This window comes from Oenanthe melanoleuca, chromosome 2 (assembly GCF_029582105.1).
Source record: "Oenanthe melanoleuca isolate GR-GAL-2019-014 chromosome 2, OMel1.0, whole genome shotgun sequence".
Lineage (NCBI taxonomy): Eukaryota > Metazoa > Chordata > Aves > Passeriformes > Muscicapidae > Oenanthe > Oenanthe melanoleuca.
Window position 1 is genome coordinate 108,201,471 of NC_079335.1, and position 13,465 is coordinate 108,214,935.

The 13,465-nt window shown below is 40.7% G+C and overlaps 1 protein-coding gene across 1 annotated transcript; it reads left to right on the forward strand.

Moving 5' to 3' along the window:
• The first annotated feature begins 5,524 nt into the window (after positions 1 to 5,524).
• Positions 5,525 to 13,122, forward strand: CMTM6 (CKLF like MARVEL transmembrane domain containing 6). The gene is made up of 4 exons (XM_056483502.1): positions 5,525 to 5,820; positions 10,292 to 10,468; positions 11,390 to 11,488; positions 12,959 to 13,122. The coding sequence occupies exons 1-4, from the start codon at positions 5,692 to 5,694 to the stop codon at positions 13,109 to 13,111; spliced, it is 558 nt and encodes a 185-aa protein (XP_056339477.1). The 5' UTR covers positions 5,525 to 5,691; the 3' UTR covers positions 13,112 to 13,122.
• The last annotated feature ends 343 nt before the right edge of the window (positions 13,123 to 13,465 follow it).

Consider the following 13,465-nt stretch of genomic DNA (forward strand, 5'->3'; position numbering starts at 1 on the left):
TTTCAAAATACCTACATTTATTTAAGAACAACATATATTTTGTTGTGCACTTAACTCCCTTAAGTTAAGCACACTTGTTAAAATAGGAGATTGAATTGTGGACTGAGAAGTTTTCAGTGGATATTCTTAACTATGTCTTTAACTGCAGTCCTTAAAATTCTGCTTATGTCAACAGCTCAGTAAAGGTGGCACATGGGGAAATGCATTACCAGCTCATGAACAGCTGTATTGAATAAATTGTCTGGAAGAAAAAAACTAGGCTCCTGATTATGGATGCATGGCATGCATCGGTATCAGAACAGTTGTGTCTAGGTTCCGTATGTAAACTTGAAACTGAAATCTGAATGTGCTTGAGAGAAAGGATCCTCTGATGATGAAAGCAGGACCCATTCTCACACAACTGCAGTGGCTTGTGTCATCAGGGTGAAACTGGATTTTAGGGTAACATTTTAAACTAATGGATACTGTCCATATTTTTAAAAGACAACTCCTGCAGTCTCTAAGTTAGTTCATTTGAGCATCAAAGCACAAAACCCTTTATGAAGCTGGAAAATCAGCCACATAATGCATTAATAGCTATTACACCAGGTACTCATGTGGGGAGGCTGGGACAGGGGAAAACCTTACAAATGACTCATAATTTCACTTCTTAAAACAGATGTCACTTCTGTGTATTTGAAGCTTCTAAATGTGTTTTTCCTTAAGCCCCCATAGCTTTGGAGGTTTTTTTGTTGTTTTAATTTTTAAATTATTATTTACAATGCTTATTTACACAAAGACTGTCCCCTACCATGCCTTTTCATTCTAGAAGATTAAGTAGCTGCTTTCCTCCTTCAAATTCTCTTAATGCTGCTATCACTTCCTATTTGCAGCCTGCTCATGCTTTTTGGGGCGAAAATTTACCACAAAGCAAAATATCTGAAAATATTTCTGTGTAACCTGATGTCTTTGGCTTCTTGTTTCCTTCTGACAAAAACTCCTGGACTGGTTGCTTTGTCCTCTTGAGCTGAAGTTCCCCCACCTACAGTTTTGGTGACACTAGGCAATTAAGATGGGATTTACCACAGCTATCATGCAAAGCCAGTCTCTGTGACAGATGGCCCTTTCCACAAAAGGTAGTGTCAGTAAACCCTGCTCCTCTTTTTTCACCATCAAGTCAAGCACCAAACTAAATAAATTGGGTAAAACACTGAAGCTAATTAGGCAAGAATTCTTCCTTGCTCTAGGCTGGGGGTGGGTTAGGTTTAGAATTACTCCAATTTTTAAAAGAGTAACAAGAGAAATCATATTAATTTTGCTCTCAATCACTCTTCTGTGCCTTTAGTGCTGTTGTGTAAAGTTTCAGACTAGCACATAAGATGAAGAAAGCAAAGAGGTAATACAAGAACTACAGGGTACAATTTTAATAATGATACTTTTAAAATTCTTTTCAGTATAATCACTGGAGAAATGCTACAATATAAATCAACTAAATTCCTTTAGATTTTCGGGGCTAGTTCAATGTAGACAAGTTGCTGATTAGACTGAAATGAAACTGTTTCAGGGGAATTTTGTAAATCTTCTCTTCCTCCTTCTCTACCCTGTTTCCACATCAGTTCTTTTGAGTATACTGGTTCTAATAAAGCTGCTCTGCAAATTTTAAGCTTGAAATTTTTGAGTAAATGTCCACTTTATTTCAATGCAGGTCATATTTTTCAGCTGAAACTTACAATCTCTGAAATGTGCACATGGCTTTTAGGTTTTGTGGACTAGCTGCTATATAAACTTTAAATTTCTAGTGATACTTCTGAAATGTCTGTTGGGCTGCAGTCTCTTTGTAGGCAGCAAACAGTTTACAGCTGGACATCTGCAGCAGCACAACTGTTGCCTAATACCTCATGGCTTAATGCTTCTCTGTGCCGTGCAGATGCATGCAAAAAAACATTGAGAAGAGTTGGCCTGAGCTTGCATTTGGGAAGTGTGGGGATTTCATCTCTAATGCCAAAAGGGATGCTTAGTAATAGCTGTTAAAAATGCTAATTCTTCATCTACAGCTGTTTAAAAATCACACATTCAAGCCTGTTTAGTGTGGTGTCACTGTTTGTGAAGTTCAGTTGCAATACTGAGGAAAAAATAGAGCCTCAAGAGCTAAAGAAAGTTTAGCAGATGCAAAACATTCAAGTCTTTTCTGAGCTCATTGTTGCAGTACTTGGAATATTCTATTTGCTAGCTAATCTCCCTGCATTTACTTCATGTAATACATGGGGATAGTCTTGAATAGAAGATGTTGAGATGCCCATGTGCGAACAAAAAAATGAAGGAGGGAGATGTGCATCAGACAGGCTGTCTTCAGTGGAGCTCCCTGAATTGTGCAGTAACACAGACTTCTTCCTCTTCCTCATCACTCTGCCAATGAAACTAAGTCTGTCTCCTTCAGTGGTTTGGGCTTCCAAGCTGCTTTCCCATCCCTCTACTTCCTTTTCCCTTGCCTTCTGGCAAGAAAAGCAAGAAACCCCGTAACTGCATTTGTGAAAGTGGGAAAAGGAGAACATGAATTCGTGAGGCCAGTGCTGCCAATTCTGAGTGTGATGGACTAAGGCCTGAGGGCTTTAGTGTTGCATTGTCACACAGCACACAGAGAGTGCCAAAGAGCCACTGGGGCTCACTTGATGAAAACAGCAATGCAGCTGTGGCCTGAAGCCCCCTTATTGCAGTAGCTGGCATTTACTCAACTGCTTCAAGTTCACAGTTTTGGAAATACTTTCAACACGGGGGCAAGAAGTGGACACTGTCATACAGCTATCCTGTGTACACTGCAATCTCCTCTGGTGAGGGGGCTTTCTTCATTGGTATTGCCTTTTGGTCACTATGAAGGGTGTCTTAGAGGAGACATAATGAGGGAGAAAACTAGGTCAGTCATCACTAATCTGCTTCCACTGATGTCCCTCTCTGTGCCTGGCTGACTGGAGATGTTACCACAGCTCAGCATCTAACTGTGGGGTTGCTTCTCTGCCACCATGTCCTGCCTTTAGCTCTGTTCCTGCCATTCCAGCAGAAGCTGTGGCAGGATAAGAAAGACTTCTATTTCTGGAAAACTGTCAGGTGTAGCACATAACCAAAAGGAAACTAATAGCTGTATACCTGGAATGGGGTTTCCATCACATCAGACTCAGACAGTTACTGTTATTTGCATTAAACCCTATTGTTTCTTACAGTAACTGTTGTTTAAATACCCTCTTTAAAGGAAAAATACTGTACTGGAAAGTTAGTGTCATAAAAAGGGTGAAGAAGCCCTGCTGTACCTCTGTGAAGAGCAGCATAATGTAATGCTTTAAGTATTTTCAAGATACCAACTCTTATGCTTGGTCCAGTTTTTATTCATTCTGTCACGTGACCTTACAGGTCCCTAGCTTTATGGTCATTTCACTTTTCCTGAGCCTCTTATAAAAAATAAATAAATTTACCTCAGTAAGTTAATGGCAAGTAAATGGCAAGGCAACCTTTATCATTCATGCATCATTGATCTGTATTTCCTGGAAAGGGCCTGAACAGGAAAACCAGATTAAAGACAGTAGAAACTGGAAAGATGTCGCAATCTATTTTGTTTTTCTAGTCTTGTTTTGTGTTTCTGTGACTCCTTCTTCAGTGCTAACATCTGTATTCATAATCCAGGAATGCTGCATGAAGGCATTCTAAAGGCTTGTAGGGGAAGGGCTACAAAATAACCTTAGATGCTACTAAGCACCTTAAAAGACCTGACAGCTGTTTCTATCTCAGTTAAGTCTGTCCCTGTCAGACCACAGTATAGCCTAGACACATGCTTCATGGCTTTGGAATTATTCAGCCAGTAGTGAAATATTATCAAGGAAGAAAATAAAATGAGAAGGAAATCTCCTTCAGGAGAGAGATGCAAGCCTCTGTAATGTAATCTAATTTTTAATATACTAGTGTGAAAAAAGGTAGCAAAGGCACTGGGGACTTATAAACAGTAACAGCAAATGTTCCTGACTACACCTACCTGCTCAGTCCTGTAGTCTGGGATGCTGCCAACAGAGCCATGTAAAACTCATCCCAATCCCAGGCAGAAGCTAGGGCACACCCTTGGTGATACCTCCATTTGTTTTAGTGGAAACGCCCACACCTTGGGAATAACAGGACTTGCCCTACTCTTTTGCCTCCCAAGCCAATTCCTGCAGCCAAACATTGTTTATGGCAGAGACAGGTCTGTATGATCCTGCTTAGGGACACTGTGTATTCCCCCGTGGTTTCTTACCAGGAGAAGTTGAGCACACAGCCTGCTGGTACACACTCAGCAGGGAGCATGGCCCAGCTGCTTTGGTCCAGCCCATACTTCTGCATCTGCCTGGTTAAGAGGGTGTAAAAGTAGCCCCAAACTCATGGGGCTCTGTAGCACACATGCTCCCACTGCAGTGTGTGGTTCCCAAAGAGAAGCAGTGTCCAAACAGCCTGATCTGTTCCCTAAGCAGGGAATCTGTTCTTATACAGCTAATGTTAAGCAAGCAGATCTCCTCTTTTTTGACCTGTAGCAATGAATTCTAATCTTCCAATCTTTCCTTGAATTTAAACAAGTATAATTGTACTTGACTGTTAAGGACCATAATAACTCTGTGGGTAATACATCAGTAATACAGAAGCAAACATAACACACCTTTGCTTACATATAAGAGGTTCAATGTACTCTTAGTAGGCAACAAAGACTATAGTTTCTTTTAAAAGCTGATCTGGCAAAGGTATGGGAGTATATTAGAAGAGGCTTGGGGATATGAGTGTTTTCTCTCATTGACAAAAAGGAATGTCTTCAAAGACAAAGATTCTTCTGTGCTCAGCAGTGGTGAGGCCACACCTAGAGTGCTGTGTCCAGTTCTGGGCTCTCAATTCAGGAAGGGCATTGAGGTGCTGGAGTGAGTCCAGAGAAGGGCAGCAGAGCTGGTGAAGGGTCTGGAGCACCAGTCCTGTGAGGAGGGGCTGAGGGAGCTGGGGGTGTTTAGCCTGGAGAAAAGGAGGTTCAGGGGTGACCTTAGTGACCTCTAGAACTGCCTGAGAGGAGTTTGTAGCCATGTAGGGGTCAGGATCTTCTCTCAGACAACTCATGACAGGACAAGAGGACATAGCCTCAAGCGGTACCCAGGGGAGATTTAGGTTGGACATTAGGAGGAATTTCTTCACAGAAAGAGTGATTAGATACTGGAATGGGCTACCCAAGGAGTGGAGTCACCCTTCCCGGAGGTGTTTAAGGCAAGACTGGACGTGGCACTCAGGGCCAGTCACAGGCTGGACTCGATGATCGCAGAAGGTTTTTCCAACCTAATTGATTACGCGAATGTAAGCAGGGAAAGGTTTGGCTTAAACCCCCCTTCAGATACGGTGATCTCATGTGACAAGTGCATAATCATGTACACCTCACTTACCAAGGCCCGCTGAGGGAACGGAGCGCAGAGCGGGCCTGAGGCGGCCCCGCGGCGCCTCACGGGCCGCTCCCGCCCGCGGCCGCCAGGGGGCGCGCCTCGTCCCAACCGCCGCTGTAACCGCCGCACGCCGGGCCTGCCGGGCCTGCCGGGGGCTGCCGGGCCTGCCGGGCCTCCCCCCGTCCCAGTGCCGCCCCGCCCCGCCCCGCCCCGCCCCGCCCCGCCCCCCCCGTCGCTCTTTTCCTTTCAGTTTTTCCGGGCGGAGAGCCGCCGGCCCGGCCCGGACATGGAGGATGGCACCGTCTACAACAACACCACGGAACCGCAGGCGAAGTCTCCCCGCCGCTGCCCCCGCATCGGCTTCACCCTGCGGCGCCTGTGGGGATGGCGGCTGCCGGTCAAGGTGGTCCAGACGGTGAGTGCCCTCCTCCCCTCGCCGTGCCGGGCCTGGGGCGGAGGGAGCATCCCTGGCAGGTGTCGGGGAGAGACCGAGAAATGCCGGGGCTGAGCGAGGGTGCCCCGCTCTGGGGTACAAACGAGCGTGTTGTGATGACATTCGGCTTTAGCACGGTCCCCCGCTGCTTAAAAATTAAACTTCTCGGTGACCCAGCGCTGGCTCGGGGCATGGCCGCGCACAGGCTTCCACGGAATGGATTCTGGTGTCCTGACTAGGGACGTGACATGGGGTCACTAAAGTTGTGCAGACCTGTAACTGAGGTGGAAAGCTGGTATAAAGGTGCCTTCTAACGCGGGTTCAAAGTGGTTTATTGTGGGGAAGTGGTGGGAGCGCTCCTGCTTCACGCCCGAGCTGCAGCAGTGGGTGCGGGCATGGGATGAATGGGAAAGGCAGTGCTGGGTCATGAGCTCCAGACCTTCCTCTCTTGCTGCTCCTGCAGCCCCTTGTAAGCCTGACAGCCTGTGCTGTGCATGCTAAAATTAAATAGTCTATTTCTCCCATGGTTTGTTGGAGAAAATTGCACCAGAAGCCCGAAATCATGGTGGCCCATTGCATGAGACATCACTTGATGTCAGGCAGCCCTGGGCCCACCAGGAAATAAAAGCCAGTTGGGCTCCTGGTGTTGTTTGGTGACGGGCTTTTCCAAATGGTACCAGTGTGACTGCTGATAAGGATGTGAGGAGCATCCTTTATGCACTGGCAGGGAATGAGTGAAACCTATGGTGGTAAAGGGCAGCTAGCTGCTAATGTGTGTCAGTGTGCATTTTGCAGCCAACACAGTGGCTTTTTAGTCAGATGTGTCATGCTTATGGGAATTGTAGGTGATTTCCAGCCCTTTCTCGTTACTTCACCATTGCAGAAAAGAGGACATTTGGGTTTTAAGCTTCATCTCACACACAGTCAAAACCCTCTACCAAAAATGTGATATTCTTTACTGTTCATAAAGTGGTAACACTGCCAAGTTTTCTAAGAGTGTTTTAAAAAATCACACCCAAGAATGCTCTAAATAAATATAATGGAACATAAACTTAATTAATCTACTGGAGATTATTAAAGCAAGATCTGCTGGGTTCTGCTCCATGACAAACAGAATGTTTATATAATTAGGTTCATTGACTAAAATAAGTGATTATGTAGGCAAATTTATTGATGTACCGAAGCCTTAAACTGTTAATTATTTAAAATGTTTTCTAAGTAGAAAAAAAGAAAAATAATTGTTATCCTAAACAGGATGAATCGTTGCTTGACATGTTCTTAAATAAGTAACAGTTTATGGCCTGCACCCATTTGTCAGTGAGAGGAAAAAGAAAATGGAGTAATAGTTGTTCATCCTCCTAATTTCCAACATTTTTCCCTCCTTTTTTGTGGCCTTTATCAAAATGGACAGATCTTGAGGTCTCAGTCAAAACACTTTAAACAAGCCCCAGAAAGTCCTGAAGGTGGAAACCTCAGTCTCTGCAGTAAGAAGGTTCCCCTTCTGGGAAAGTGTTGATTTTTGGAAATGCCAGTGATGGTCACTCACATCTACTGGCTGTGTGTTACAATAGTGGTTGTTGCTGGGATTGTGCCCTGATAATTGCTTGTGTGGACTGCTAAAAAGGGTGTTGCAATCAGAAAGTGAGCTCTGTTCATTAAAGAGGTGATCAGGGGTTTTTTATAAAATACTATGAAATCACCTGCAGAAAACTGGCTTCTAGACTGAAGAAATACTTTTCTTCAAGTGAATAATGTCAAATACTGTAACCTTAGCCAGGTCTTTTGAGTAAATGAAACAAGGAAAATGTGACTGCCAAAAGCCACAAATGAGTGCCAAAAGCATCCTGGGGGGCATGTTATTGCACAGATTTCTAGGATGTTGTTCTTTTATTTAGGTTTTTGTTTTTTTTTTTTTTTTTTTTTTTTTTTTTTTTTTTAAATAGGTGGAATGTTTTTGTTAGTCCATGACTGGTTCAAATTCTGCACAAAGGTAAATGGCACAGTGTGTATTGTGCCAAGACTGTGGTAGAAACTAATTCTTACCTAAAGCAGGACAAGTTGTCATCAACTATTGTTTATCTTTAGTCAAAATGCCCTAGCTGGAAAGGAAAATTGTAATTCAGGCTTAAAAGTCAGCTCCTTTTTGAGCTGTTCATGTCCTGTAGTAGCCCAAATTGTGCAGACTTAATAAAGAATTAATATGTGCACCCATCTAAACTAGAAGATTATGTACTGGGAATCCCTCTGCTGAACATCTTCATAGACTTGTTGGCAAGTTAATTTTTTATTTTTGTAGCAATTCACTTGTTAAATCTTCTTTACAAAATTGACATTTGTTTAGGAACTTCCAACAGTAATGTCAGTATCAATGAATAGTTTCTTGCTGGTAAGAGACAGATGAAGATGTTTAATTTCTGGTGTACATACAGACAGGACTAATAGCAAAATAAAAAAAAAATGCAAACTGCTTCTCCAGCAATGCTTTTGGTGTTTAAAACCGTTATTTTTTTGGTGATAGGACAAGAGATGAATCACATTTTTCCTGACAGTGATATCAAAGAGCAACTTAAGAAACCCAAGCAGAACTCTCTGGCATTTTATAAATATGCTGCTGATACATTAACTTAATCAAATGACTTACTCAAAGTTCTTCAAGCCAACTTTTTTTTAATTGATGTACTCTATTTTATTACTCAACTTATTAATAAAAAAAATTAATATTGACTTGTACAAGTCCCACACAGGATTCTACTTGCTAAATCTCAGTTATTTGGCACTGAACCTTTTGTAACTGCTCTTTGAGTGGGATTTTTTTCAACTTGTTTGTACACTCAGTGAAGAAGCTTTTTTCAGTTATTTAGATCATATTATGATTATCTGGACATATACTTTCTTTTAAGGACAGGTTTATTTTCTTTCTGTTGTGTTTCGGCCCAAGTGAAAGTGATGGCATTCAGTTTCCAGTGCTTATAAAAAGAGAAGTTTTCATGTACAGTGCTATCTCACAGCCTGTGAAAAATGTGAAATTGAAAGTCATTGGATGCAGCTGTAAGCACATGTTTAGAAATGCAAAAAAAAAAACCCAAAACAAACCAAAACCAAAAACCCGAACCATAAAAACTGGAAAGTCAGAGCTTAAAGCATTCCTGGACTGACATTGTAGTTTATTAGTTTAGGTGCAAGGGCTGCTGAGAAGTTTGTTGCCAGCCACTGTGGGAGAGAAAGGAAGCATGTGGAGGCCTGATAGCAATACTGAAGTTTCCCAGCTCCCATTCTTCCCCTTTCTGAGCTCCTGTTTACTGTATATTGTTGCATTTCCAAAACATGGTTCTCTGAAGTGCTCTTCTGAGACCTGGCTTAGTAAGGGGAATTTATGCTTCCTGCTGCTAAATTGTTGTTCTTGTTTTTACTGTGAGAAAACTGAAATTGAAGACTAGTGGTTATTTTCCAAGAACAATTCTGAATTTTAAATTGAGATTTTTTTTTTTTTTTAAACAAAGAACTGTCAACCTCTTTATTGCCCATATATTCTTATTAGAAATATTATTGTCATTCTCATATCAGTCTCAATTTTATGACAGTCTGATTCTTGGTCATAGTTATGTTTTGATTTGGTGAACTTCTTACTATGAAGATCTGTAATGCTATGCCAGATTTATGGGATGAAGGAAACTAGCATGAAGTGGCCTAAATAAGCCAACAGTTAAATAAAGCAATATTCTGTCTTGTACAGTAAAATAGTAGAAAATCCAGCAGCAGGGATATGGTGACTGTACAGAATCTAAATCACGTTCTTTTCTCAAAATACACTGTGGCAGGAACGTGAAGATAAAACTCTTCATAGATTAAACATTGCCCAACATAGCTGGAACATAGTCTAAGGTTTCTGTTCCTACAAGCACAGTTGAGCTTCTGTCGTTACTGGGCCACAAGCATGTGAGTGTTGGGTTCATTGACTTCCTCTGAAGTTTTATCAAGTGAGGTAACATCAGCTGTGAAATTCTAGGCAGGTAGCTGAAAGTGTCAGTGCTGTCCAGTTTCCTCCACTGTCCTGAACCCAAATGTATTCAGAACTGAGTGCAGCTGTATGTAGTAAGTGGTAGCATTTCTGCAGGATGTGTGCTCTCCACACTGCCTTGTCTGCTTCCAACTGGAAGTTGCACAAAACCACAAAATAGGGATCTTGTGTGTCTGATCAAGAAGCCTCTGTTTGCCTGTGTACTCAGCTTACCTGAGTGTACTTTACCAACCACCTTTAACAGCCAAGTGTAAACCGTATATAATTGTTGTGTAATTATTTCTGTCTGTAAGAAAATAGTGCAGAACTTCACTAAACTCTTTGTAGATTGAGAATTTTTGTCACAGCTAGCTTTATTAATCTTCAGACTAGAGATGTCTGTCTGTTGAAGATGTTAGAGACTTGATCCAACTCGAGCATGTTATTTGTTTGCAGCTTTTCTCTTTTGCAGCGCTTGTTTGTGAAGAAATCGTGGACGATTGCACCTCTTGTCATGGACTTTACATATTTGAATTCATAAGCTGCAGTGCCTTTCTTTTGAGCCTCCTGATTCTGTGTGCATATTGCACTGATTTATATGAATCACTGGGGGAAGATACAGTGCAGAAACTGGTAAGAAAACTTTTTTTTTTTTTTTTTTTTTTTAACAAGCCATTTCTTCTAAGTGCATAAAGTCTGTGGAGTAAAAAGCCTAATGCAAAATGAATCTACTTTTCTTCTCCATATTAAGGGTAGATTAAAATATCTTATAGTTTAAAAATGAGCCAGCTTTAAGAGTTTATATTGACATCTTTTTCAAAGTTGGCTACCTGCAGGATCTTAGGACTTGTGTGGAAAAATCTTTCTGCATTAATGCTATGAATACTACAGCATAACCATCACCTATATGTACATATATGGAATACAGTTTACTGCCAGCATGATGCTTGCAATTTATCAGTTTACCCTATCTATTTTCCTACTGGGTGTATCTCCTTTTTGGCAATAATCATAACTCATTACAGTTTATGGCTTCATACTTCAGAAGATCCAGCAGTGCAAGAAAGTTTCTCTGTTAAGTCAGTAGGAGCATTATTCCATCTCACAAATGTCCCTTCCTATTTGCCTTCAGAGCAAACAGTAGGGTCTTTGTGAGGGTACAGATAAGGGAGTGTAGTAAAATGTTCGAATGAGCACATCTATGTACAGTGTTCTAATTTCCCAAATATTTTACACAGGGACTAAAGCTACCATGATTGCCCTGAGCTTGAATTTGATTGTGAAAAAAGATTAGATGAAATTAATTAAATACTTAAGAAATACAAAACCAGGGCAGACTCTTTAAATTGCTGATGATGCTGTTTAAATAGCTGATAATGTTGAATGTCATTTGGAATGTAGTCGTAAAATGTATTTTCTGAAGCTTCCACTAGCATCAAAGTATCAAAACATAAATTCACAGGCAAGTTAACTCAGTTGTTGTTACAATGTTTGTTCTTTTTAGGTAACCTATGTACAGTTAAATGACATGTGTTTTTTAATATATATTTGCAGAATTTTTGGACTGTGCCAGTCATAGGTGTCTTGTTTCTGCTAGCTTCAATAGTATTTTCTGCAACGTGCTCTGGCTCTCCTGTTGAAATTGCTGCATGTGTAAGTCTTAAAATGGCAAGATTTACTTTGTATTTATCCAATATGTTAATTTCTCTGCCCTCTAAATTTCACTCAGTTTGCAGAGAAGAAACTGGGCAGGGAATATAATTCAGTGCATTGTGATGTTTCAGGAGGAATTAGCTATTTCAGACCTTCCAGAATCTTGGCATAGGAAATCCAAAGAGCTGGCATTTCTTAGGACTGCTGTAAAACTCTGTGTGCACTTGCAGCTCCCCACCTTTTGTCTGCTGCCTCAGATTTGTATTATTTCCTGTCATCTCTTGCTGTTTAGCACCGTCATCTCTTGAAGCTTGCCCAGTTCTTTGATACCCTGCTTCTGAAATTTTTGTTTTTCCTCAATTGTCCTTTTATAATGTCACCCTCTCACAAAGTCATCAAGAAATCCTGTCTTTTGCTTTTACAGAGCACATGTAGACAACACTGGCTTGCACAGTTGCAATAAGAGGAGCAGCTACCTCAGTGACAGAAATAGTAGAGCAACAGGGCATTCATCTCCCAGGGAGCACTGAGGAGGCTCAGGGCAAGGCACTGAAGGGGCTTTTGGGATGCTGTAGATGTCATAATTCCCTAGTCATTTGAATACTTCCTTTGAGTAACCTTGAACAAATGAGTTTAAAAGATCAAATTCTTGAGTGAGAAAAAATTATTTGGAAAAGAAAGCAAGATAATTCTGTTCCATGGGCAGCATCAGCTATTAGAGAGATACACTTTTGTATAGTCCTCTTATGTGATGTAGATATATTTAGACCTAATAGTTGGAGCATAAATCAAGTTTCACCTTTGCTTTTTTTCTGGTGTAGAAAAAGTAAAAACTACAGTGATTTAATACTTCTTAATGTCAAATTACTTTGACATTGTAAAAAAATGTTTTTGTGTAAAATTTAGGTAGAGTTAGAATAATGCATATGTTTCTTTCCTTGTTTGAAAAAAGCTGCCTTCTCTCTACCACTTCTCATCTTGCCATGACTAGTAATGAAATGTTATTCACAAAATGTCATTTCATTCTCCCTCGCTCACCCAGGCTCTGCAGATCTTCCTTCACCTTTCACATACTATTCTTCTTCATTTACTCTCATTAATCAGCAGCCCTCTCTTGGATAAATGTCTGCTATATGCTATGCTACTTTAAAAGCTGATTTTGCAATGAAACTAATATACTTTTACTATTAAAGGTTGATTAGAACACAGTATAAGGTTCACACTTGATTAAAAGAATGAAAACTGTAAAAACTTCAGCAATGAATGTGCTAGAATTATAATTTCTGATCCATGTCTAATTTAAATCGAGCTATCGATTTAAGGAGGACTGTAATATGAATATTATAAGCATTATTAATGTATATAAAACGGCACAGCAAATCTTTCCAAACAATGCTAGATAGTATCCAATAGTTGGATACTATTACTGTTTATGCATTTTAAAATCACATATTTCTGTCACTTTCACAGGTATTTGGATTTTTCTCAACTTTGGCATTTGCAGCTGAGTTTGGTGTAGAGCTGTTTCTCAGGCGAAAACAGAAACGCACTGATGAGCCCTCTGGACTTCCTGCTAAAACTCGAAGTGCCAAAGAAAATCGGCCATTGAATAAAAAACGCTAACTTCCTGAAAATGTTTCTTTTTTTATCTGGTTTTTTTTTTTTTTTTTTTTTTTTTTAATAATGGGAGCAATCTAAAATGGTCTTTCAGTGCACTGTAGGTAACAACTTCTGTTTCTTTGTTCTAATCGATTTTGTATGCATTGCTTATTACAAATTTTTATGGATTCTTGGGTCAGGTAATGGCATCTTGAGCATCATGTTCTAAGGAAACTGCCACCTGTTGGGATGACAGGCACTTGGGTCTAAACAGAATCACTTCAGGACAGCAGTGTGCTGATTTGATTTTGACAGAGATGACTAATAAAGGTTAATATCTGAGGCATAAATTCCTAGCTATAACCTAAAGATATTTCC

What these genes read in the sequence shown, in the direction of transcription:
- CMTM6 (XM_056483502.1), top strand. Translation starts at nt 5,692, where the DNA reads ATGGAGGATGGCACCGTCTACAACAACACCACGGAACCGCAGGCGAAG. An exon ending in CGGTCAAGGTGGTCCAGACG is followed by an intron (nt 5,821 to 10,291) that starts GTGAGTGCCCTC and finishes ATTTGTTTGCAG; the next exon opens with CTTTTCTCTTTTGCAGCGCT. An exon ending in AAGATACAGTGCAGAAACTG is followed by an intron (nt 10,469 to 11,389) that starts GTAAGAAAACTT and finishes ATATATTTGCAG; the next exon opens with AATTTTTGGACTGTGCCAGT.